Here is a 26,961-nt window from a genome sequence, read left to right as displayed (position 1 = left end):
GTCTGTACTGTATGTATGTGTGTATGTATGTATGTGTATGTGTGTATGTCCGCTAAAGGAATCCGCACTGTTGCATTTACAATCACAAAATTTTTGCACAGACACCTCATGTGACTCAGGGAACGTCATAGACTATGTTTTGACGGGAAAATGTAACCCCGTGCTTTCAGTTACTCTCCAAAATCATGCCTCCATTAAACTGAATGGAGGTGGGAGCTACAGGCTATTAATAGCAACTGTCAGTGGTTTCTATAGGAACAAAATAAACTGTTAGTGTAAGAAGCTTTTGTGTGAGGTAATATGATGTCGGTGGGGAGACGGATAGAGAGAGACATGAAGAGACAAAGAGACAGACGGGCAAAGAAACAGACCTGGAAAGAGACAGCCGGACAAAGAGAAAGCCCGGGCAAAGAGAAAGCCCGGGCAAAGAGAAAGCCCGGGCAAAGAGAAAGCCCTGGAAAGAGTTAGCCCTGGAAAGAGACAGCCCTGGAAAGAGACAGCCCTGGAAAGAGACAGACCTGGAAAGAGACAGACCTGGAAAGAGACAGCCCTGGAAAGAGACAGCCCTGGAAAGAGACAGACCTGGAAAGAGACAGACCTGGAAAGAGACAGACAGACACACATATAGAGAGACACAGAGATAGAGACAGACACAGTGATGGAGACAAATAGACTAATACAAATACAGACAGAGAGATAGAAAGAGACAGAGACATAGAAACAGACAGACAAAGAAAGACACAGACAGAGAGACAGACAGACAGCGACACACAGACAGACACTGGGAGAGAGACAGTTACTATCCCGGGCAGCGCTCGGATACTACAGCTAGTTATGGAATAAAGAAAGAAAGAAGCTTTAATTAACTCAGGACTTCAACTACTTATTGTTTACTGAAATTTATACTTCAAAAAGCCCTCAGATATGGATGGAAACAAAGCACTGGAGAGTTCTGAAGTGGCAGCAATGAGTCCGGACCTAAATCCCATTGAACACCTGTGGAGAGATGTTACAATTCTTGTTTGAAGAAGGTGCCTTCAATTATATGAGATCTGGATCAGATTACACAAGAAGAGTGGTCCAAAACTCCATTTGAGAGGTGTAAGAAGCTTGTAGAAGGTTATAGGAAGCGATTGATTGCAGTTATTTATTCCAAAGAGTGTTCAATATATTAAGGTAAGAGTGCAAACAATTTTGTCCATCCCATTTTTGGAACTTTGTGTTAAATTATGTCCAATTTGCCTTTTATTCTATGTAATCTTGTGTTGTTCCAGTACACACAAAGAAAATAAACACGTGTGAATGCAGAAATTTTCTGGGAGAAATACTTCAATTTCTGGAATCATTTCAAGGATGCCAACACTTTCAGCCATAATATAGTTTACAGCTATTTAGCCAAATAAATAAATGAATGAATGAAAAAAATGGATTCCACTATTTTTTTTGATAACCAGCAAAGATAAATCAGATAGCTGAAGGCTGATATTATCAGGCTGGGAAGATCCATGGTTAATGGACCTCCTCAGCCTAAAAATACCAGCTCTCAACTGCCCCAGAAGTAGCGCATCAGATTAGATGTGCCAATTCTGGCACTTCGCCTCAGCTCTTTCCGACTGCCCTGGTGCTTTGGGACTCAGTCTAAAGATTTTTGGGGTTGATGTCAGCTGTGAACTGTCCAAAAACACAGCTGACATGAAGCCCTGATGTTCGTAATAGAGAGGTAAGAAAAGTAAGTAAAAAAACACCAACACTTTATTTTCAAAAACATTTCCAGACTCTTTCCCTAGTTCATCAACTTATTAAAAAAAAACAAAAAAAACCCAGACGTACTCCAACCTGAAAAACATAAAAAAAATAAAAGACAAGAGACTGTGCCTCATTCACCAATTTATTAGCAAGCAAAGTTCATACGCAAGTCTGATGAAGTCCAGCGCTTCCCACGAAGCTTCTCGATTACGTTGATGAAAGACTATGGGGCTTCGTTCTGACGCTACAAATGCTTTGCGCAATAACCACTTCCGGCTCACGCTGCGCTCTGTGACACCCGGTGACTACGAAGAGTGGTGACGTTCACCACTCATCAGTATCACCGGGTCACACAGATGCAGCGACACTCGGAACATCTCATGAGTGGTGATGTTACTGGAGTCACCACTTATTCTAGTCCCCGGGTGTTGCTGAGCGCAGCGGGAGTCCGGAGTGGGTGCTGTTCATAGCATATAAAGCATCAGAATGAGGCTCCATGGCCTTTGATCAACATAATCAAGGAACGACCGGGAAGCGCTGGATTATGTCGGAACTCCGTGGGAACTTTTCTTTCTAATAAATTGGTGAACGAGGGACAGTCTCTTGCTTTTATTTCTCTCTTTTGTTTTTCAGGTTTCCATTTGTGGACTACATCGGATTCCCTCGACAACATCGGAGCTTCGTGGTTTGTTTTTTTAATTAAATTTGTGAATTCGGGAAAAAGTGAAAAATGGTGGTGGTAGTATCATGCTATGGGGGTGTTTTTCAGCTGCAGGGTCAGGACGACTGGTTGCAATTGAAGGAAAAATGAATGCGGCCACGTATAGAGATATCCTGGAAGAAAACATCTTTCAGAGTGTTCTGGACCTCAGACTTGGTCAAAGGTTCATCTTCCAACAAGACAATGACCCTAAGCACACAGCTAAAATAATAGAGAAGTGGTTTCAGAACAACTCTGTGACTATTCTTGACTGGTTCAGCCAGAGCCCTGACCTAAACCCAATTGAGCATCTCTGGAGAGACCTGAAAATGGCTGTCCACCAACGTTCACCATCCAACCTGATGGAACTGGAGAGGATCTGCAAGGAAGAATGGTAGAGGATCCCTAAATCCAGGTGTGAAAAACTTGTTACATCATTCTCAAGAAGACTCATGGCTCAAAAGGGCGCTTCTACTCACTACTGAGCAAAGGGTTTGAATACTTATGACCATGTGATATTTCAGTTTTTCTTGTTTAATAAATTTGCAAAAATGTCTACATTTCTGTTTTTTTCTATCAAGATGGGGTGCAGAGTGTACATTACTGAGAAAAAAATGAACTTTTTTGAATGTAGGAAATGGCTGCAATGAAAGAGTGAAAAATGTAAAGGGGTCTGAATACTTTCCGTACCCACTGTATACACAGGAAAATATATCATTCGATCTTCCATGCACTGTAGCGGTTACTGAGGTTTTTTGAGCTGTACACTCGCTAGCTGTGTGTATATCTAACACTGTATATTGTTCAAAAAAAATCTCCTTATGGCAATTCTTGCAGGTAGGTGTCTTATTATCAGTACATACGATTATAATATGCGTACTGCAGCTGCCACTGAAGTTTATTTTACTATGCAGCTGCTAATTGTATTTATATACATTATTGTACACTAAAACCTTCTCTGTAGCTAGTACGAGGCCTGCCCATAGCAATCAGTGTAATCAGTCTTGGCACCAATTGAATGCGGTTACATGTGGAGATAAGTGCATGAGCCCAGAAATATAGTAGTATTTTTGTGGTTTTTTTTTACTTACTGGGTTAGTAATGGGGATGTATGATAGACACATCTCCATTACTAACACAAGGGCTTGATGCTGGCTGCGATTTTGGACATTACATAGCTGACACAAACCCCACAAAACCATTACCTCGATTGTCAAAGCACCATGCACCAGGAAGAGCTGAGGCAAAGCGCCAGAATTGGCACATTTCATATGATGTGTTACTTCTAGAGTGGCTGCAGGCTGGTATTTTTAGGCTGGGAAGGGCCCAATAACCACTGAAATTCCCAGCCTAATAATATCAGCTCACAGTTGTCTGCTTTACCTTTACTGGGTTTCAAAAATGGGGGGACCCCACGTCATTTTTTTTTCCTCATTTTATGAGCCTCTGGCAGAGGGAAGATACCAGTTGAGCTATGGGCCAAAAACTGTCAGTATCCTGTAAACATAAAGAACTAAGCTACAAGATACTGTCCAGATGGTATAGAACACCGGTCAAGCTCTATATAATGGCTCCTTGGAGGGGCTCCTCGGCTCCTGGTACAATGCTGCACATTTTGTGGAGCTGTCCGGGGTTTCAACCTCTATGGAATGACATAATCTCCCTTTTTAATCGATTATTAACATATCATCACAAGCAGATGTCAGCAGAAAAAGCTTTTTTTATCCATAGTTCCAGAATAATGAAGGCCTGTTAAGGTATTTTATTGCAGCCACTCATGGGATTATATTCAGGCTATAGAAGTTGCAATCTCCAACTAAAATCAGAAATGCTGTGAATTCACTTCATCTGACATAAAATTAAAAGAAAAACTCACTAGAAACAGCAAATAGCCAACAAAAGGTCAAATCGCAAATGCACTAGCGTGATGTAGCAGGCTCTACATGGGCATCATCAATAGGCTGCAAGCCAGACACTGTGCACAATACGTACCTGTCTGACTGGCGCCCTAATGCAAATTTCATCTGCGTGCATGTCTAATACCAGCAACCATTCCTCCATGAAATGGTATGTTACGAGTGGTTGCCTTATTGGTGGAAGCTGTGAGCTGTCAATAATCCCTTATATTACCCTGATTCAGGGAAAACGGGATGAGCTGGGTAAAGAGCCGGAATTGTCGCATCTAACAGATGCAACAAATTTAGGCGGCTATGGGCTGCTATTTTTAGGCTGGGGAGCCATATCAAAATTGGAGGGACCGCATGTCGTTTTTTTTTTAAATTATTTATTTAAATAATTTTTAAAAAGCCACTTGGGGACCCTAAATAAGTACAGGGGACTACAGCCTTTAGCCGCATGCTTTATCTGCGCTAGGTATCAATATACAGGAAACCCTACTTCAAGTTTTTATTTATTTTTACACTTCGTTAGGGGTCCAAGACAGTAACCAATCAGAGATGCCAGAAGTCTGACTGCAACCAATCACAGATACCATCTCAGTCCGTGGGCGGGTCAAGCAGTGAATATGTATGAGATGTAATGAGGTGACCCGGATGCAGTGTGACAGCCGCGCACGTGAAGGCTGGTAAGTAATCCGCTCCCCTCATCACACAGCACCGCTATCCTAGCCACAGTCATAATAAAGTACAAGAAAAGCATTAGTGCAAACGCGAACACTTACCCAACAAAGGCCGTATTTTACCGATTTTGAGAAGTGTTTAGGAATTTGTGAACTTTTTCAAGCAAGTTGGCTCATCTCTAGTCATACCTGCAGCCGTGCCACAGTCACAAATGTGTCCAAGTCATGACAGGGACTTTTATACTGTCCAAACTGGACAAACCCTTTAAAAATAAGGGCCAGGGCTGGATCTATAACATCTGAGGCATCTGGTTTGGAGAAGGCGATGGCGGCAATAATAAAGCTTCTGGTCACTGGAAACTGTTATAGTTTTGGGTGAGAGGCATTGAGACAAGTTTTATAGTTGATGACTAGCTCCATGACAACCACAAGTACATGTGAAGACTTCCGGGGGTCATATAGCAATAGAAAGAGCTTTACAATATGCACTACACGATACCAGTGCCTACAAGTCATACGTACCCGGTACCGCTCCTCAAAAGTAGCAGCTCAATTCTGGTGGCAGCAGGACCTGTAGTGACGTAACCATCACGTGATCAGTGACAGGAAAAAACCGTAACTGTGGAGGGGACACTGAGCGCAGGACCTGTGGTGACGTCACCGTCACGTGATCCGTGACAGGAGAGGCCGGAACGGTGGAGGGGACACAGAGCGCAGGACCTGTGGTGACGTCACCGTCACGTGATCAGTGACAGGAAGAGGCCGGAACGGTGGAGGGGAGACTGAGCGCAGGACCTGTGGTGACGTCACCGTCACGTGATCAGTGACAGGACCAGGCCGGAACTGTGGAGGGGACAGAGCGCAGGACCTGTGGTGACGTCATCGTCACGTGATCCGTGACAGGAAGAGGCCGGAACGGTGGAGGGGACACTGAGCGCAGGACCTGTGGTGACGTCACCGTCACGTGGTCAGTGACAGGCAGAGGCCAGAACTGTGCAGGGGATACTGAGGGCAGGACCTGTTGTGACGTCCTTGTCACGTGAACGGTGACAAGAGGGGCCGGATCTGTGAAGACTTGTGGTGTAGTCATGTGACATTAAGGGGCGGGGCTCTGTGAGGCGCTTGTGCACTGCAGTGCGGACGCGGAGAGAGCGGACAGTGTGGAGCAGTGATGGCCGGTGTGGTGCGGTCACTGAGTCTGTGTGATTAGTACACAGCATAAAGTTACTAGACAGATGAGATTTGGGGCTGAGATTTATGCACCACATTGCTGCAACAAATCTGCAACTTCTGCCCCCCCCCCCAAAAAAAGCATCAAAACACGATGCGTTTTTTTTTTTGCCAGGAAGTTTGGTGTATAAATTCCAGCACCAAATCTGCATCTCCTAGCAGAAGACCTCACTTATACTGCTTTTCTGCCAGGAGATGCAGATTTGGTGCTGAAATTTATACACCAAATTCCTGCACTAAATCTGCATTCTCTGGGAAACGCGATGCAGTTTTGATGCGTTTTTTTGCCAGAAGATGCAGATTTGATGCAGGTACTTGGTGTATAAATTTCAGCACCAAATCTGTATCTCGTGGCAAAAAAACAAAACAAGCGGTTTTCTGCCAGGAGATACAGATTTGGTGCAGAAATGTCTCCTGGCAGAAAACCGCACTGAAGTCTCAGCACGTGGGCACATTAGAGAACATGACTGCCCGCTGCGACTTCCGGCAGACACTGAGGTGCACCTGTGAGCGATGATGTCGCTGAGTTTACCTGTGGTCACAGCTGGAGGTTCCCATGGTACCCCACCTTTTGACCGCAGGTAAACTCACCTGAGGTGAACTCATTGTGTTGAATGAGATTTGCATCTCCTGACAGAAAACTGCATCTTTTTTTGCCAAAAGATGTAGATTTGGTGTTGGAATTTCTACAAATTCCTGCACGAAATCTGCATCTTCTGCACATAATCGCATCAAAACGCAATTGCTAGAAGATTCAAAGTTGGTGCATGAATTTTTTATATTAATTCCAGCACCAAATCTGCATCTTTTGGCAAAATATGTGTTTTTTTGCCAGGAGATGCAGGTCTAATTGAACTGAATGAGTTTTCCTGAGGTGAGGGCACTGAGTTAAATGAGGTCACCTGAGGTGCGTTTACCTGAGGTCACAGATGGGGTACCGTACTGTGGGAACCTCAAGCTGTGACCACAGGTAAACACAGCTGCAGTTCATTCAGTGTCTGCCTGAAGCCGCTTGCGGCCGGTCATGTTCTCTAATGTGCCCACTTACTGCGACTTCAGTATGTAGCAGAGCCGGGAGCATTGTAGGCCCTTGTGTGGATTACGTTGGTCCTGGGTGTTTGGGGGATGGGGGGGGGGTTAATAAATTGGAGAAAGATGTTTTGTTTTTTTAATTTGAAATAAAGGATTTTTTGGTGTTTGTGTTTATTACTTTTCACTTACAGGATTAGTGGTGGAGACTCTCATAGACCCCCTACCCATTACTAACCTAGGGCTTTTTTGGTAGCTGTGGCTGTCATTAATCCCTTATATTACCCCCCCTCCCCATCAGGGCAACTGGGATGAGCCGAGTAAAGTGCTGAAATTGTCGCATCTAATGGATGCAACAATTTTGTAGCGGCTCTGGGCTGATATGTTTAGCTTGGAGGGGTCCAACAACCATGGGCCACCCCAACCTAAGAATACCAGCCCCCAGCTGTCGACTTTATCATAGCTGGGTATGAAATTGGGAGGGACTGCACAGGTTTTTTTTTTAATTCTTTTAAAAAAGCCCTTTCATTTTGATACACAGCAAAGATAAGCGCACGACTGGGGGCTGCAGCCTGTACTATCTGCTTTATCTTCACTGTGTATGACAATATGTGGGGACCCTGCGCCATTTTTTAAATTAGTTTAGTTTTACTCCACTATAGGGACGCAGACAGCGTGTGTGATTCCAACCAATCACAGATGCTATCACACAAGGTGGGGGTGCGGGCTGACTGCAACCAATCACAGACGCCAGGACTGACAGTGGGTGGAGGAAGGAGTGAATATGTATGAGAGCTAATGATCGGAACCGGAAGCAGTTTTGCAGCCGCGGGGAAGGCTAGAAAGTATAATGGTACTGCTTTTTTTTTCAATTTCTATCATTATCCAGGTGGCGAAACTCAAATAGTAACACAGACTTCCCTGAAACATCCGTGTTCAGGGTCCGTGCACGAAGACTTGGTGTCCAGTATGGACCCCGAACTTTACAGTTTGGGTTCGCCCATAACTACACACTACCCACTCATTGGCTGTCAGTCATATGCCCAGCCCCTCCGTTCCCACATTACCCCTGACATATGAATACTGTGAAGTGGAAAGTGTATAGTGCGGTGTGCACCACCGTGCTGCAGCTCAGTTTCAGGGTGTTGGCGATCTTCTTATATCCTAGCCCATCCTTTTATATGGCTAATTGAATACAATTTGGCCATTTTCACTTGGGGATATACTCATTTTTGTTGGCAGCGGTTTAGACAATAAAACCAAATAGAAATAAACCAAGAGGAACAAATTTATAATTGGTATTGCCGTGTCTGGAATGACCCAATCTATAAAAATGTCACAATAATTATTCCGTATGGCGAAAACTATAAAAAAGGAAAAAAAAAGGCATGCCAAAAATGGAATTTTTTCATTATACTGACACAAAAAAGTGAAAAAAAAGCGATCAAAGTAATTTTTTTTTTAACATTAGAAGTCCCAGAGAGGGGTCATTTAAGATTTCTACCTTTGGAACCAGAGACGGGTCGAATGACCTGAAGGATTTTAGCTAACATCCTATAATCACCGTCTTTTGTTCTATAATTAAGGCCATTACTGTCGCACCACAGGAGGTTGTTGTTTTCCATTGAGTTTAGCCATTTAGTTTCTAGTTAGTTCTATTCAGTTTGGACTAAGGGTCATTTGACCCTCTTTCGGGACTTCAGGAGGGAGCTCGAAATTTCTGGGACTTCTAGTGTTAAAAGAAAAAAATGATAGAAATGAAAACACCAAACCATCCTGCAAAAAGAAAAGTCCTAATATGGCTCATTCAGAAACAAAAGGAAAAATTTACAGCTCTCAGAATATGGTGATGCAAAAACAAATTATTTTTTTTAAAATACCGTATATATTTTAGTGTGTAAAAGTAGCAAAGCCTAAAAAAGCTACATAAATCTGGCATCACTGTGACCATACTGACCCGAAGAATAAATCTGTCTTACCATCTTCATTTGCACAGGTCCAAAACGAACATTGATTAACGCCGCCACGTCACTGCTGATATCATGACGACCAATCAGCGGCCGCCAGATCACCGCTGACGTCACCGATGGCCAACGCATCATCGGTGACGCCCGCGACTGCCAATCAGCGGGCGCCGCGTCATTTTTGACATCACGTGCATGAGCGGTAATGGGAATCCCGCACTTAGAGCCTGTAGTGGCAGCGGGAACCCGTGCATGAGCAGTAGCTCTAAATGGGAACTTAGGCTCAGGATGATTGACGACCCTAGAAACCTGATGTCTCTCAGCCAACCGCCTAGAGCGACGGACAGGTGGCGCTGCAAAGTCGTCTGAATCCAATGCAGGCGACGAAGAAGGGACCGGGGTGGTTCGAGGTTTAGGGGAACCCTGAACCGTAACATCTAGTTTCACGATTCACAGATCTAAAAACTTACGGGACTGGTTAGTCAAAAGTAATTATACCAATGAACCTACTAGTTTCTTGGGTAACTTTTGCCCCAGTTGGAACTTCTCAACGTGTGGCAGATGTGTGGCTTGCCCTAATGTGGAATGCTCTAATTATTTCAGTGACTCCAGTGGGATTAAGACATCCAATATTATGCAGTAAATATCTTGCACAACTAAAGCCGTAGTCTACTTGTTATGAATATACAAAACTTATAAACGTGTAAAGGGAGAAATAAAGTCTACACCACTGCAGCCACACCCGTACCCTGCTGGTTTCTGTACAGACTACAATGTGCGTAGACAAACAACTAAAAAACACAGTTCGCACCTGTCTCCCTGACAGGCTATCAAGCGGTTTCTCGCACCTTCTGAGGAACCAGAGGGAGGGCCGCTATGCACAACTAACCAAATAGAGAAATTGAGCAGGGGTTTAGGGGTGCCCAAGGTGATCAAACATAAAGCACATGCACACGTGGAATAAGGGGAAATAATAAATGCAAGCAAGGGTAACACCCTACAAACCTAACAGAAAAAAAGGGGTAAGGAAGGCAAACGACAAATACACAGGACAAACACAAGACTGGTCTCTGCTTAAAAGCAAAATCCCGTAGCTGCAGGGCTGGAACTCTTTAGCAGAAATCCACATGGAAATATAGCCAGAGAAGAAGGCTAGTGAAAGGAGAGTATATAGCCCCACTCGGAATGTGATAGCACAAAGACAAAATAAGCAAATAAGAACATCTGACTGAACACAAACCAAAAGGAAGAAGTAAAAGGTAAAAGAACCATCAGTATTTGGATGGAGACTGACCAGACTGTGGCTCAGCAGGGAAGGAAACAGACTACAGAGCAAGAGTCACTGGATTGACTCAGAATACCAAAGCATGATAGTGTCCCCCCTTCTACGAGGGGCCACTGGACCCTCAGCAGTCCCCAACATCTAATGTTGCTTATGGAATTCGCTCACCAGGTGATCAGCATGAAGACTCCCCGAATCAACCTAGGAGTCATCCTCAGGACCACAACCCTTCTATTTGAGGAGATAATGTAAATGGCGCCTGACCCACCATGAACTCAGTACTCTCGATCTGCCACCAAATCCATATCAATTATGTCTTGAGGATCAGTTGTCCCTTCAAATCTTGTTAAATGGGAAAAATGAAAGGAGTATTTTATCTTCCAAGCCAAAAAAGAGTTAAACACTGCACATCACTGTGAAAACACCATCTCTACCGTCAAACATGGTGGTGCTCTGGGGAAGCTTTTCTTTAGCAGAGACAGGGAAGCACTTTTTGATACCCATGTAGGTTTATGTGAATAATTGACTTTTTTTTTTTACGTTAGCCAACATGTTTCTGGTGAGAGTGGTATCCACTGCTAACAGTTTTAGTAGTTTTTTTTTCTTTGATTTTTCATTCATATACTGTATATCATGTATACAGTTATAGAGGCTTCACTATTACCTGTACTGGAATATTGTAGTGTGGTATTGTGGTATCCCTGTACCTATTGCTCTGTGGAGTCACAAAGTCTGCATAACCCAAGCAATAGCTGATAACTGTCTGTTACTATTCCACTTGTTAATAGAATCATAAATGATTAGTCAGTGTGTAAGGACATGGGCTTTTAACAAGGTTGACACCCAGTTGTCAATTTATTAAAGGGCATTCAGAAAAAAGTCCAGAATGTTATAATGAACAAATACTTTATTAACACAAAATCAACACAAACATACATACTATAACGCAGCAATGGGTGACTAAAAATTTCAGACATTCAAACTGGACTTTATGAATCAACATGTATAGATATTGGGCATATTGAATCAAAATAAAGTACAATGCAATGGCAACATTACTAAGCCAAATGCACACTAGAAATTCATGTGACAAGGAAAAAAAAAAAAAAAAAGAACAGAAAAGAGGTGGAAAAAAGAAATAAATCAGGGCATGGAGTGTAATTATAGTCATTAATTACAGGAACTCATCTGCTTTTCCTAATGCCATGGTCTGTCTTGGCTTATTGATAGGGTCATCTTGCGTTGCTCATGTCTACATCAGTAAGGGAGTGGTACTGGGGACAATGTCTGCAAATAACTGCAAGGACGTATGTAGTTATCGATTCGGTGACCTCTGGTTGAGTGGTCGGTTTTCCTCTTTATTGGATCACAGCCTATTTTGTCTGTGTCATACTGCTGATAGTTCTTGTCTTTCCTTTTTTTTGCTTTCCTTTTAAATTTAGGAATTTTCACTTCCTCGCTGTTTTTGCCTTATCACATCTTGGGAGGGGCTATTTATAATAAACATGCACTTGCTTTCATTGCTGGCTATATTCTATAATAGAAGGATGTTTGCAGTTCAAGCTCTTCAGTTAAGGATTGTCTTGCCGAGTTACCTCTATTGCTTTTTTTCCCCCTTCCCTCCCGGTGTGAGTTTCACATCCCAGAAATGTATCCGTTCTGTTACGTTTAGGATCTGTTTTTTTTTTTTTCACGTATTCCGTAAGTGGTTTGGATTTTTTCGTTTTTTCCTCCATTTTCCCGGTATGGATATGTGAACACATTGTTAGCCCTGTATCTCATCCTCTCCTTGTAAGCACTTCTTTTATGGTTTGTCGTGATCCAGGTCTGTATCGGCTGCTGTGGTTTGATTATTTCACCCAGCTTCGGCCTGGTCATGTGAGGGGTTAACTCCTCCCTGCCTCACTCCGGTTTCCGGGACACTATATCCTGGTGCTGCACCTCTGGTTCAGTGCCAGTGATAGTTTATGCTCTGCAGTGTGTATTACTGGCTCTGGTGAGTTACCTGATCTGTCTTGCCTCCCAGCTACCTTGTTCTGACCTGTACTCTCCTCATTCGTCCGTCTGTCCCGGTCCCTGACTACTCGCTCCTGTCTACTGTGTACCCTTCCCTGTCTGTCTTATCCCGGTCCCGACCTGTTTGTCCTCTCTTGTTTGTACTTGGACTTCCCGGCATCTGACCTGTATCCTTGTTCGTAAATTCGGCTCAGTCTGTCCCCTCTGTTGCATACGTGACTTCCTGGCTTACGACCCTTGGCTATCACCTCACCACGATTTGATTTTCCCTGTGCCACTGACGAGATCTCCTGCTGCTGACCTGGTTTACTGACTACTATACTGCCCTTTGGTGGTTTGCCTGCTAACTGCACTCTGAAGCTACACTGCTTGTAGCTTCAGCGTCTCCCTTAGTACAGTGTGACATGGTTCTTGTTTTGTGCTACACTTTAACAGTTGAGGGTACAGTTAAGGACACTCAGGGACAGCCAATGTTGAGTGGGGGCGCCATTACAATAGCTTTGGGTGCCAAACCTCCGCAGTCAGGCAGGGAAAAAATCAGGATCAATTTTAGGGCTTATCCTAGTCTGAAAAGGGACCTGTCTTTTGCAGGTTTAACATTTCTCCTGATTTGTTCATCCCCTTGTAAGTGGTAGGGCTTAGACATAACACATATTATGACCATCTGAACAAGAACCTTAGGGTCTTGTTGCTAAAAAAGTAAAAAGTATACTTTTTAATAGTTCAGGTGCCCATGATTCTCTATATCACTTGTTTCAAGTGTCGTATGGTTGATTTTGAAAAAGAAAATTTGGGTCCCCGTAACTTTGATGGACAACAATATTTTTTCTCATTTCTTTTGACAATGAATTACAAGCACAGGTTACCTCAGGTGAAAACATTTTAGGAGTTTTCAGATTTAGGAAACTTTCCTCCCAAAATAGATTTTCTTTATTGGCTGTTTTACTTGAGTGAACCCGATGTATTTAAATTATCAATAGTTGCTAAAACGTTTTGATTGAATGAGCATGAAAAACAGGCTCTGTCCATCTGATTTTTTTTATTAAATATTTCCTATGCTATAAACAAATATGATTTCGAACAAGAGTGAAGTTTCTGATGGCTAGCAAGAGTTGATTTTTGAGTAAAACATTTTCCACATTCAGAACATGAAAACGGCTTCTCCCCTGTGTGGATTTTCAGATGCCTTGCAAGATCTGATTTCTGGGTGAAAAATCTCTTACATTCCAAACATGAAAATGGCCTCTCACCTGAGTGAACTCTACGATGATAATCAAGTATAGATTTCTTGATAAAACATTTTCCACATTCAGAACATGAATATGGTTTGTTTTCAGAGTGAATTTTTTGATGGTTAACAAGATAGGATTTCTGTTTAAAACATTTTCCACATTCAGAACATGAAAATGGTTGCTCCCCTGTGTGACTTCTTTGATGATCCTTTAGTTTGGCTTTAGTAATAAAACATGTCCCACATTCTGTACACAAGAATGGCTTTTCCCCTGTGTGAATCCTCTGATGTTCAACAAAAGATGTTTTCTGAGCAAAACTTTTCCCACATTCAGAACATGAGTAAGGCTTTTCCCCTGTATGAGTTCTCTGATGATCCTTGACTCTGGCTTTACTAGAAAAACATTTTTGACATTCAGGACAAGAAAATGGTTTTTCCCCTGTGTGAGTTCTTTGGTGTTGAACAAGATGAGGTTTTTGGGTAAAACATTTCCCACATTCAGAACATGCAAACGGTTTCTCTCCTGTGTGAGTTGTTTTATGTGTTAATAGGAATGATTTCTGATTAAAACATTTCCCACAATCCAAACACGTAAATGGCTTCTGGCCTGTGTGAATCATTTTATGTTGAGTGAGACCTGATTTACGTGTAAAATATTTTCCACATTCTGAACAGGGGTATGGCTTCTTCCCTGTGTGAATTTTCCTATGTTTGTGAAGATTTGCATTTTTTGCAAACTGTTTTCCACATTCATCACATTGAAACATTTTCCCCACTGTCTGACCTGTGCTTGGAACAACCTGTGATTGGTCAGGAGCATGTTCTTCAAGATTAGAGAACAGTTCTGTAGTGTGAAGGTCCAAGTGTACATTATGGATGAGATTTTCTACTGGCGAATGTTGCATGATATCTTTCCCTTCTTTATAACTTGGAGTTACACAGCTGTTTTCTTCAAAATTCGTACTAGAATTTTCTGCTATATAAAAAAATAGATTTGATTAAACTTTTAGTTTTTGCAAACCAGATAATAGACATAGTTCAAAGTGAATGTCAAAGACATGGAGCTACATGGTAGTCACTTATTTACAGGTATGTGTAATAATTACCTTATCCTACCCTTGTCAGCACAGTTGATCCATCTATACTGAGTATTCCAAAGGTATAACAGACTAAGTAGACATGAGTGGATAAATTCTCACAACCCCGATCCACGGTCCAGGTGAGTGCTCTCCGGCTGTGGACAGGAACTGCACACAGATAAGGTTACACCAGAGCAATGAATCTAACGCCTCCTTGGGAAGCTGGGCGCTCGCGAAACTTGCAAAGCTCCTGTTCACAGCCAGAGAGCACTGACCTGGACCGTAGACTAAGGTTGCATGACGTGATCTGTTCATCTCCATAATTGAGTATTACTTTTATTTGTGTACTCCAGGATAACATAAACTCTGGTCAATCCTCTAATAGGTAGTATTAAGAAGATAACATTCTTGTATTTACACTACTGGTCAAATGGACACTTATTCATGGAATAGTTTTTCTTATGTCCCACAACTTGGGAAGTATACACTATTGTACTATGATTGTATTATTGCTGCTATACAATCAGGTTTTCTTTTTGAAGTTTGTCCTGTCTGTCTTCCTGTAGTCTGAAGTATATAATCCATCCCTTATATCCATCTATCCATCGATCCATCCGAAGGACCATTGTCCACACATTCCACTCTCTCCCACCTACTCCCACCATGTTTTAACAGGATTGAGTAAAAGGACAGTTTAAGGCTGGTGAGTGCTGCTTGATTCTCTACTTTTGGAATTTACTTAAGACTTCACAAGCACAGTACCGCTATATCCTGTTTGACACAAGTGCAGCTGAGTCAACCATATAAGCAGCATAAGGCAGTGCCAGAGATTTTCTCCAATAGGTTCATTGTAAAATGTTCAAGCTTTGTATTTCTCTGGTTAAGAATCAACTTTTTAGCTGCTGTTACTATGTAAATAATACAAGAATATCAGCCTGAGACTAAACCTCTCCTGGAATCTTCATATATACTTCTGCGGCTGAGTTGACATGGTCGTGGTGTGAGTATTGGTTCATACAAACAGTCTAAAGAGCCCCCATACAGCCCAAATATGGAATCAGAATAGTTTTCTTGTTCTTATTGGAATGTGCACATTGTACATTCAGACTGAAAGCAGCAAAACCAGAAAGGCACATACATTAAAACAAGAAGTACAGAAAACTGTGTGAAACAAACCAGAATGTGTTAAATCTTAGATTCCTCAAAGTCCCCCCTTTTAATCTGATGAGAGCTTTACACACCCTTGGCATTCTCTCCGGAATGGCTTTCCAAAGGTCTTAAAGGCGTTCCTGAAGGGGCTGAGCACTTGTTGGCTGCTTTATCTTCACTGTGATGTGCAACGCATACCAAAGCATCTCAACTTGGTTGAGGTTGAGTGATTGTGGAGTCAATGTCATCTGACGTAGCACTAATCTTAGTAAAGATATATTCCAAACTTTCTTCTGGCTGTGTTGATAAGTCATCATCTTCTCTGGAAACCCTCAAGTCCAGCACCAAACCACAAAATGTCAATCTCTCACGGACACTGATGCTTCAATTGTGAAATGTCTTTTTATCTTCATTTCAAAGACATATTACAAATTCTTTTCATGGCAAGTAGTTACAGAAATATATTTCCAAATATTCACCTTAATTTTTGGAGACATGTCCTGTGGTCTGATGAAACTAAAATTAAACTGTTTGGCCATAATGATCATCATTACGTTTGGAGGAAAAACGTCGTTCATTTTCAAAATCTCGTTGGTCGTTGTGGATGTAGGTTGTTCATCGTTCCTGAGGCAGCACACATCGCTACGTGTGACACCCCGGGAACAACGACCAACAGCTTACCTGCGTCCTCCGGCAACGAGGTGGGTGTGTCGATAATGCAGCTGGTCTCCGCCCCTCCGCTTCTATTGGACTCCTGCCGTGTGACGTCGCTGTGACGCCGCACGAACCACCCCCTTAGAAAAGAGGCAGTTCGCCGGCCACAGCGACGTCGCTAAAAAGATAAGTCCGTGTGATGGGGCCTAGCGATATTGTGCGTGACACACAAACGACAGGGGCACGTGCTTTCACGAGCAACATCGCTAACGATGTTGCTGCGTGTAAAGCAGCCTTAAGAACATTGCCCCAACTGTTAAACATGGGGGTGGCAGCATCATAGTTGTAGGGTTGTTTTGCTGCAGGATGGACTGGTGCACTTCACAAAATAGATGGCATCATGAGGAAAGAAGATTATGTGGCAATACTGAAGCAACATCTCAAGACATCAGCCAGGAACTTAAAGCTTGGGAAGAAATGGGTCTTCCAAAAGGACAATGACCTAAAGCATACTGTCAAACTGGTTAAAAAATGGCTTAAGGGTAACAAAGTCAATGTTTTGGAGTGGTCATCACAAAGCCCTGATCTCAATCCTATTGAAAATTTATGGGCAGAGCTGAAAAAGGCCGGTGCGAGCAAGGCGACCTACAAACATGGCTCAGTTACACCAGTTCTGTCAGGAGGAATGGGCCTTTGTGAATATGTATTTTTCTTTTTGGGCTGTGCAATATCTATTTATTCCACGGAGACTGTTCACATTATGACACTCTCTATTTATATTTATTATATATCACTCTGTTGTGTATTACTTTTTTCAAGATGCACTGGTTGATTTTTAAATATATATATGTGTATATATATATATATATATATATTGTAAGGTATGCAGTAAATAGTTTTTGAAGTGCCATATATATTGTTCAATGTGTGGCTATATACTGTATTTCTGTGCTATTTGGTAAAATAGCTGAAATGAAAATTTTCATTCATTCTTTTCTTATACCAATGTGACCCCTAGTGGTTGGTTTTGGGAATTCAATTGTATTATGAAATCTTAGTGACACGGGTTCTTATAGTTGTGTATTTTCATATTGTTTTGCCTATTACAAATTTCTTTAGCGCTTATGTGTTTACTGTGAATGGGCTGAGGAGGAATTTTATTAGCTTATCCTCTTTCTTGTTGTTTATGTTTATTTTAAAATTTGACATATTTTATATATTTTTTTGGCTGCAAATTCTAATAGCATAATTGTAGGTTTTCTGATAAAGAGTTAAGGCCGCTTTACACGCAATGACATCGCTAATGAGATATCGCTAGGATCACAGATTACGTGACGTACATTCGGCATCGTTAGCGACGTCGTTGCGTGTGACACTTATGAGCGACCGTTAACGATCAAAAATACTCACCACATCGTTGATCGTTGACACGCCGTTCATTTTCAAAATGTCATTGCTCGTTTGGTACGCAGGCTGTTCGTCGTTCCTGAGGCTGCACACATCGCTACGTGTGATACCCCGGGAACGACTAACAACAGCGTACCTGCGTCCTCCGGCAACGAGGTGGGTGTGTCTTTCCTTCGGCTGCTCTCCGCCCCTCCGCTTCTATTGGTTGCCTGCCGCGTGACGTCGCTGTGACGCCGCACGAACCACCCCCTTAGAAAAAAGGTTGTTCGCCGGCCACAGCGACATCGCTAGGCATGTAAGTAATTGTGAAGCGTACCTCCGATATTGTTCGTCACGGGCAGCGATTTGCCCGTGACGCACAAACGACGGGGGCGGGGGCGATCGCTACCGATGTCGCAGCGTGTAAAGTGGCCTTTAGCCTTATTATACCGGCCATTTATCGGTTTCTCTTAATGAAGATAGAATTACTGTCACAATGCGCACGCACCAACACCAATAGCAATGGTGGCACAAAGCGATATTGAAATAAAGAAAAGGGGGCAAGCCAGGAGAACGCTGAAGGAGGACTTTACAGCGAGGACCCCAGCCACAAAGACTTGTCCATGTTGCACCTGTCAATCAAAGTGCAGTGCATTTCGGCAACTTTGATTAAAGATATTTCTGCAACCAAGTATAAGATCTTTCTATAACAGGTATGCCTGGGATCAGGATCTTATTCCCTGTATGGCACTGCCTTTACTCCACATTGCAAATCCTCATGGTTGGGGCAATGGTACCAAATACTAATGAAATGTATGTAAATTTTGGATTTTGCAGAAAGTAATAAAAATGCATTAAATAATTTCCTATTTCATTAATAATAATTAATAATAATTTTATTATTCTGGCATTTGACAAATATAAATAATTTTGGTTCCTGATTGATCTAAAATGGGAAAGATTTATTTTGACTCATACCAAAGTGCAGATCTCCACTGATCTCATGTCCAGTCCTTGTGTCGCGTGGCTGAATCAATCTTCATTTTCTTGTTTGCAGTCCTCAGTAGTGGCTTTGTTGCAGCAATTCGTCCATAAAGGCCTGGACGGTTTATGTTGAGATGTGACTGCTACTAGATGTCGGTGCATCATTTATTAGGGCTGTTACCTTTTCTTGTGGACTTGCAGCTTCTGAGACTGGTAATAAGAATGAACTTATCCCTTGAAGCAGAGTTTATTCTTGGTCTAAAGGGCACTTTACACGCTGCGATATCGGTACCGAGATCGCAAGAGATTGTACCCGCCCCCATCGTTTGTGTGACACGGGCATATCGCTGCCCATCGCGCACAAAATCGTGCAACCCCGTCACACGGCTTACCTGCCCTGTGACGTCGCTCTGGCCGGCGATCTGCCTCCTTTCTAAGGGGGCGGGTCGTTCGGCGTCACAGCGACGTCACACGGCAGCCGTCCAATAGAAGCGGAGATGAGCGGGACGTAACATCCCACCCACCTTCTTTCTTCCGCATTGCCGGTGGCGGCAGGTAAGGAGATGTTCCTCGCTCCTGCGGTGTCACACACAGCGATGTATGCTGCCGCAGGAACGAGGAACAACATCGCTAATGAGAGGTAAACGATTTTTTGTTTTAGGACGACCTCTCCGCAGCAAACAATTGTTTTAGGTCGCACAAAAGTGTCAAACGCTGCAATATCGTTAATGAAGCCGGATGTGCGTCACAAACACCGTGACCCCGACGATAAAACATTAACGATATCATAGCGTGTAAAGCCCGCTTTAGGTTCTTGGTGCAGTCCTCATCAGAGACAATTGCATTATAATGATTCATGGTGTTAATTATTGCACTTGAGGATATCATCAAGGTTCTAGCAATTTTCCAAATTGACTGAAAATTCTGTCTTAAAGTAATGACAGACTTTCATTTCTCTTTAATTAGTTGATCGGTTCTTGCCATATTCTGCTTTAATACAGTTATGGAATAAAGTACTGTTTGTTGGGCCTAATTTCTGATGGTGCAAAAACTGGCGATTTTTGCAAATGAACTCTCGATGAGACATATCAATTCATGTGAAGCCAGTCTAGGTGACTACCTGATGAAGCTTCCTGAGAGAATGATAAGGGCGTGTAAAGTTGTCATCAGAGTAAGAGGGGGATACTTTTAGGGATCTAGGGGTTAATACATATTCTGGCTTGTTTCACACTTGTTTGTTTGTATATTCCTTATTTTTTAGTGGTTTTGCCACCTTCAGTCAGAATCTAAAATGTTCACATATCAATGTATTAACAGGTGTGTAAACTTTTGACTTGTACTGTATTTGATAAAAAATGTCAGTGTACACCTGTACAATAACAAGGGGTCTATTCTATAGAGCATATTTGGGATGTAGTAAAACAGTAGTAAAAACAGGAGATCTGCATCTGATGCAAAAGAAAATTAGTGATATTAAAGGGAGCGTATCACCCCCAAAATTCATGCCCCTATAGATGGCTAAGGAGGGTTGATGCTACGGATATTTTCCCTTTAACAAATATATGACACTAGCTGTAGTACCCGGGCATTGCCCGGGATAGTAAATGTCTCTCTGTCTCTCTCCCGGTCTCCGTCTGTCTCTCTCCCCGTCTGTCTCTCTCCCCGTCTGTCTCTCTCCCCGTCTGTCTCTCTCCCCGTCTGTCTACTTCTGTCTCTTTGACTGTCTCTTTCCCCGTCTGTCTACCTCTGTCTCTTTGACTCTTTGACTGTCTCTCTCTCTCTCTTTCCCTGCCTTTCTGTCTCTGTCTGTCTCTTTCCCAGTCTGTCTCTTTCCCCGTCTGTCTACCTCTGTCTCTTTGACTGTCTGTCTCTCTCTTTTCCTGCCTTTCTATCTCTGTCTGTCTCTTTCCCTGTCTGTCTGCCTCTTTGACTGTCTCTATCTCTTTCTCTTTCCCTGTTTGTCTCTCTCTTTGTCTTTCCCTGTCTGCCTTTTTCTGTCTCTCTCTAGCCGTCTTCCCACCGACATTTTGTTACCGCACACATAATCTTCTTATATTATGAATGTCCTTTGTTGCTATAGCAACCACTCACAGCTCCTATTAATAACCTATAGCTCACAGCTCCATTGATTCTAATGGAGGCAGGTTTTTTGGAGAGTAACTGTAAAGTGCAGGGTTAAATTTTCCTGTCAAAATATAGACTATGATGTTCCCTGAGTCAGATGGGGTGTCTATGCAAAATTTTGTGATTGTAAATGCGACGGTGCGGATTCCTTTAGCGGACACACACACGCACACACACGTCCCCAGCCATGCATTCAGTCCCCAGCACTGACGTCCTCAGCGCCATGGCCCCGCTCGGCTCCACCCACCCCACACTCCGCACACATTCTCGGCGGCTGAACGATCAGCTGATCACCCGGCGGCCGGCTGCTGTGAGCGATCAGCTGATCACCCGGCGGCTGGGTGATCAGCTGATCGTTCACAATAGTCTGCCGCCGGTAAAACTGTAAAGAAAAAAAAAAAAAACAAAAAGAAAAAAAAAATCTTAATTACTCACCGGTAATGGGATTTTCAATAGCCCATGACAGCACCACATGAGAGATAGGTTCCGCCCACATCAGGACAGGAAACCCACTGATAAAAAGGCGGTACCTCTCCTCCACATCAGTAGGTTTTCAGAGCCAGAGAGGACCAACAAAACACAATAAACAGATTAATCATACCACCACCCAAGGAAAAACACCAATAACTCTAACACTCCCCGAAGGGTGCCCACAACCAGTGAATAGGAGGGGAACTAAGGGTGCTGTCATGGGCTATTGAAAATCCCATTACCGGTGAGTAATTAAGATTTTTCCCTGCCGCCCATGACAGCACCACATGAGAGATTCATATAGACCAACCACCTTAGGGAGGGACCACCGCTTGTAAGACCCGTCTCCCAAAGGAAAGGTCAGTTGTGGAGGACAAGTCCAGCCTATAGTGCCGAAAGAAAGTCCCAGGAGACGACCAAGTAGCCGCCCGACAGATCTGGTCAAGAGAGGCATCCGCCCTCTCCGCCCAAGACGTAGACACTGCTCTAGTGGAGTGCGCCCTTATGCCCGGAGGAGGAGTGGCGTCTTTAGCCGAGTACGCCAAACCGATGGCATCCCTGACCCATCTGGCCAAGGTAGCCTTAGAAGCCCCATGCCCCTTGGACCGCCCCTGAAAAGTGACAAACAGGACCTGAGACTTCCTCCATTCCCTAGTCCTATCAAGGTACGTGACTAAGGCCCTCCGGACATCCAACGTGTGTAACATAGCCTCAGTCTCGTTCCGAGGGGGGTCACAGAGGGAAGGGAGCACAATCTCTTGGGACCTATGAAAAGGCGTAGAAACCTTGGGCAAGTAGAAGGGATCAGTCCGCAACACTACCCTATCATCCAGAATCTGGGTATAAGGGTGAACCACAGACAAGGCTTGGAGATCCCCCACCCGCCTGGCCGAGGTGAGTGCGACGAGGAGAAAAACCTTAAGGGACAGCAGTTTGAGAGGGACTTCCCCTAAGGGCTCAAACGGAGGCCCTGTGAGGGCATCCAACACTAAATTAAGGTCCCACGGGGGAACCCTGGGAGCCTGAACAGGTACAGACCTGGACTTAGATTTAATGAACCGGCAAATCCATGCATTCTGCGCCAGACTACAATGAAACAGCGCCCCTAAGGCCGATACCTGCACCTTGAGCGTACTGGTGGAGAGCCCCAATTCCAACCCCCTCTGGAGGAATTCAAGAATAGCCGAGATAGGAGGGGGGCCCTCCGCCCGAGCCCCCGACTGAAGGAGAAAGCGCTTCCAGACCCTACCGTAAATGGCCGTGGTGACCGCTTTCCTACTGCGAAGAAGAGTATCGATTAAGCAAGAGGAAAACCCCCGTCGAGCTAGCAGCCGCCGCTCAAACGCCAAGCCGTCAAATGGAGAGCCGGGTCGGGGGGGTGACGGACCGGGCCCTGGGACAGGAGATGAGGGGCGTCCGGGAGAACCCAAGGATCCACCAGCGACAGTGTCCGCAGCCAGTAAAACCACGCCCGTTTCGGCCAGAAGGGGGCGATGAGAACAACCTCTGCTCTGTCGGTCCGGATTTTCCGGAGAACCGAAGGCAACAGGATCAGGGGAGGGAACGCGTACAGGAGGCCGTGAGACCAAGACATCTGGAAGGCATCGAGGGCAACAGGATCGTCTCTGGGGTTGAGAGAGCAGAACCTGTCCACTTTCCGATTCGCCTTGGTAGCGAACAGGTCCAGAACAGGGACACCCCATAGAAGCGTGATCTTGCGAAAGACCTCCGGGTCCAAGGACCACTCCCCCTGACGGAGACAGTGCCGGCTGAGGAAGTCTGCCTCCTCGTTGTCCGTCCCCTTGATATGAAGAGCCGTCAAGGAGGAGAGATGCTGTTCGGCCAGCTGGAAGATGTGCATAGTCAGAGACAGAAGAGAAGGGGATCTGGTGCCGCCCTGATGGTTGACGTACGCCACCGTCACCCTGTTGTCCGAAAGGATCCGAACATGGCGACCTCTCAAGAAGGGGAGGAACCCCTCCAGTGCCTTGAGAACCGCCATGAGCTCCCTGTAGTTGGAGGACTGTCTGACCAACGGAGCGTCCCAGGGACCCTGAAGCACCCGTTGGCGGAGATGAGCACCCCACCCCCAGTGGCTGGCATCTGTGACTATTGTGTCCGTGACCGGGGAAAGCCAAGGAACCCCCATCCGGAGGTGAGAGGGGTCCTGCCACCAACCCAGGGAGAGCAAGGTGTCTGCAGACAGGGTCAATTGTTTCTCCAAACAGCCTCCAAATAGTCTCTGAAACTGAAGGACCTCCATCTGGAGGATTCTGGAACGCAGTTGGGCCCACCACACTCCTGGGATGCAAGAGGTAAGAGTCCCGACCAGCGACATAGCTTGCCGTAAGGACATGCTTGGGCAACTCCTTACGGAAGAGAGAAAGGACAAGATCCTGGCAACCTTGTCCTCTGGCAGGTGGCACAACTGTCTGGTGGAGTCCAAGACGAGACCCAGGAAGACTTGACACTGGAGAGGCTGGAGTCTGGACTTCTGCTGATTCACCACCCACCCCAGGCTTTCCAGGATGGTGATGACCCTGGTCACGTGAGCCGCACATAGAGACTCCGACTGACCCACTATCAGGAGGTCGTCCAGATACGGGATGATCAATATGTCCTGTTCCCTGACATGTGCCATGACCTCCGCGAGGACCTTGGTGAAGATCCGTGGGGCCATGGAAAGCCCGAATGGCAGCGCTGCGAATTGGAAGTGTCTCAGTCTCCCGGAGACGTGTAGTGCGAACCTGAGAAACCGCCGGTGAGACGGAAAAATAGGGATGTGATAATAGGCGTCCTTTAAGTCGAGGACCGCCATAAAACACCCTGGATACAACAGCCTGACAGTTGACTTCATGGTCTCCATTTTGAAGGCTCGCTGCACCAGATGCAAATTCAAGTTCCTCAGGTTGAAGATGGTGCGGAAGGTGGAGTCCGGCTTCCGAACCAAAAAGAGAGTGGAGTAAAAGCCGTCCCCTTCTTGGTCTATGGGGACCTCCTGAACGACTTTCCTCGAGAGGAGAGTTAGCACTTCCACTTCCAAGGCCATCCGCCGCTCTGGGGACCGCAAGGATGTAATCATGAGAGACCCCCGAGGGGGTGAACGGAAGTCCAATTTTAACCCTTCCTCCACAATCTGAAGGAGCCACCTGTTGGAGGAGATTGCCCGCCATGCATGGAGGAAGAGGGACAGCCGACCCCCTACCTGATGATAGGCGTCATTGAGAGGGCTTGGGCTTATTATCGGAGTGCTTGCCGAAGAGAAAGCCCGAGGTAGTCTTTCTACGGTCCTTCCACTGATCTTGCGGTCTTTGAGACTTTTTTGCGAAAAACTGACGTCTCCGAAAGGGCCGGCTGCGAGAGGACGCCACCGGAAAAACTGGAAACCCCTGTTTCTTATCGGATGCCTTAGTGAGGAGGTCGTCCAGGCCAGAGCCAAAAAGATAGGCACCTTCACAAGGCATGCTGCATAGTCGCCCCTTGGATTGGACATCACCCTTCCAAGTTTTCAGCCAGAGGGCCCGACGCGCGGAATTGGAAAGCGCCGCCGACCTGGCAAATAGTCTTAAAGAATCAACCGAGGCATCAGCCATAAAGGCAGCAGCACCCTGTATCAAGGGCAAGGACGAGATAATATCTTTCCTAGGAGTGTCATTGCGCAACTGGTCTTCTAACTGCTGAAGCCACACCATTAAGGACCGGGCAACACAGGCGCTGGTCACGGCCGGGCGCAAGCCACCTGCCGTAGACTCCCATGTACCTCTCAGAAAACCATCAGCCTTCCTATCCAGCTGATCCTTAAGGGACCCCAAGTCCTCAAACGGCAAGGTAGTGGAACGAGACGCCTTGGTAATAGCGACATCAATTTTTGGGGTTCTATCCCAAGAGGTAGATGCTTCCTCATCCACAGGGTACTTCCTTTTAAGGGAAGAGCTAAGATTCAACCTTTTGTCCACTTTTTTCCACTGGTCAGTAATGAGATCTTGAACCTTCTGGGGAATGGGAAACCCCTTACGCTTCCTGGAATCCAAGCCCCCAAACATGACATCCTGGGTAGACTCGGGCCCCCTGGGGTCCACTATACCCATGGTCGAACGTACTGCCTTCACCAAAGGGCCGACGTCTGCTGTAGGGAAACAAGGACGACCACCTTCATCGGAAGAGGAAGAGGAGCCAGAATCGGAGGGGGAGGATCCCGAGGATCCCGACGACCGAGAGCCCTGAGCCGAACCCGCCGAGGTATCGGGAGTAGACAGCTTATGATGACGGGACTTCTTGCGCCTCTTGCCCCCCTTAAGGGATTTAAGGGACTCCTGTACTTCCGCTCTGATAATGGAACGTAATTCAGATGAGAACCCCGGCCCCTCTTTAAGTAGGGTCTGTTGGATACAGCCTGCACACAGGGCCTTGGTGTAATCTGAAGACAGGGAGGATTGGCATATGGCACATTCCTTGTGACGCTGCTTGGAGGCACATTTTGTCGGTACCTAACAAGAGAGGGGACACGGAAACGGGGACTTAGAAACATGGAAGACCACGAAGTCCACTCACCCCCACGACTCCAGGCAATACCGGATCAGGAGGCGGATTCTTGGACTTCTTGGGACCCACCGACCGAACGCTGCCCGGACTGGACACAGCCTTCCGGGAACGATCCGCAGAGCCGCGTTCCGAGCCACGCTGTGGCGACTCCTTGCGCTGCTCCTTGCTGCGGGGTGAATCTCCTGCCATAACGGAAACAATGGAGGAGAAAAAACTCACCAGTCCCAAGCGCCGGTCACATTTGTCTCGTTACATGGGCGCCGCCATCTTGGATCCGAGTGCGCATGCGCACACCAGTCACTTCCTGGTCGCATTGCGCACGTCACCATGGAATCGCGTCACTTCCGGCCGGAGCTCCAGCTTCACTCCAGCGTGCTGCACAGCAGGGACAAGCCTTCCAGCGGCCGCCGTGAGTGCGCACATCCCTGGAGCGACGCCGGGCCGAGCTCCCGCTCCAGGCCCGCGCCTCACCGCCGCAGAGGTCTGAGACCGAGGGGGGGTGCAGCCAGGCCCGAGCACCGGCTTCAGGTAAGTACCAGGCTTCCACACCGGGTCGGACCTGGGACAGCAATGGGTTGTCCATACCAGGACAGGAAACCAAACTGATGTGGAGGAGAGGTACCGCCTTTTTATCAGTGGGTTTCCTGTCCTGATGTGGGCGGAACCTATCTCTCATGTGGTGCTGTCATGGGCGGCAGGGAAAAAAGCACATCTGTTGTTTTGTACGATCCGTTGCATCCGTTGGGCCACTATATGCAACGCATCCGTTGCTTTGTCACACAACGCAATGCTACGG

At 45.4% G+C, this 26,961-nt stretch overlaps 1 protein-coding gene across 1 annotated transcript in view; it reads right to left on the bottom strand.

The window, feature by feature from the left end:
- LOC142312734 (uncharacterized) overlaps nt 1-26,961 on the bottom strand; it is a 154,827-nt gene that overhangs the window by 114,344 nt on the left and 13,522 nt on the right. Inside the window, exons 7-10 of the mRNA XM_075351721.1 lie at nt 13,612-14,752; nt 10,812-10,871; nt 9,996-10,015; nt 5,547-5,558 (exon numbers count right to left, since the gene is read on the bottom strand). Coding sequence (XP_075207836.1) covers nt 5,547-5,558; nt 9,996-10,015; nt 10,812-10,871; nt 13,612-14,752 — 1,233 coding nt within the window. The remainder of the gene's footprint in view (nt 1-5,546; nt 5,559-9,995; nt 10,016-10,811; nt 10,872-13,611; nt 14,753-26,961) is intronic.

The sequence above is a fragment of the Anomaloglossus baeobatrachus genome, chromosome 5 (assembly GCF_048569485.1).
Source record: "Anomaloglossus baeobatrachus isolate aAnoBae1 chromosome 5, aAnoBae1.hap1, whole genome shotgun sequence".
Lineage (NCBI taxonomy): Eukaryota > Metazoa > Chordata > Amphibia > Anura > Aromobatidae > Anomaloglossus > Anomaloglossus baeobatrachus.
The sequence above is the reverse complement of the archived record's forward strand: the minus strand, read 5'-3'. Positions and strand labels throughout refer to the sequence as shown.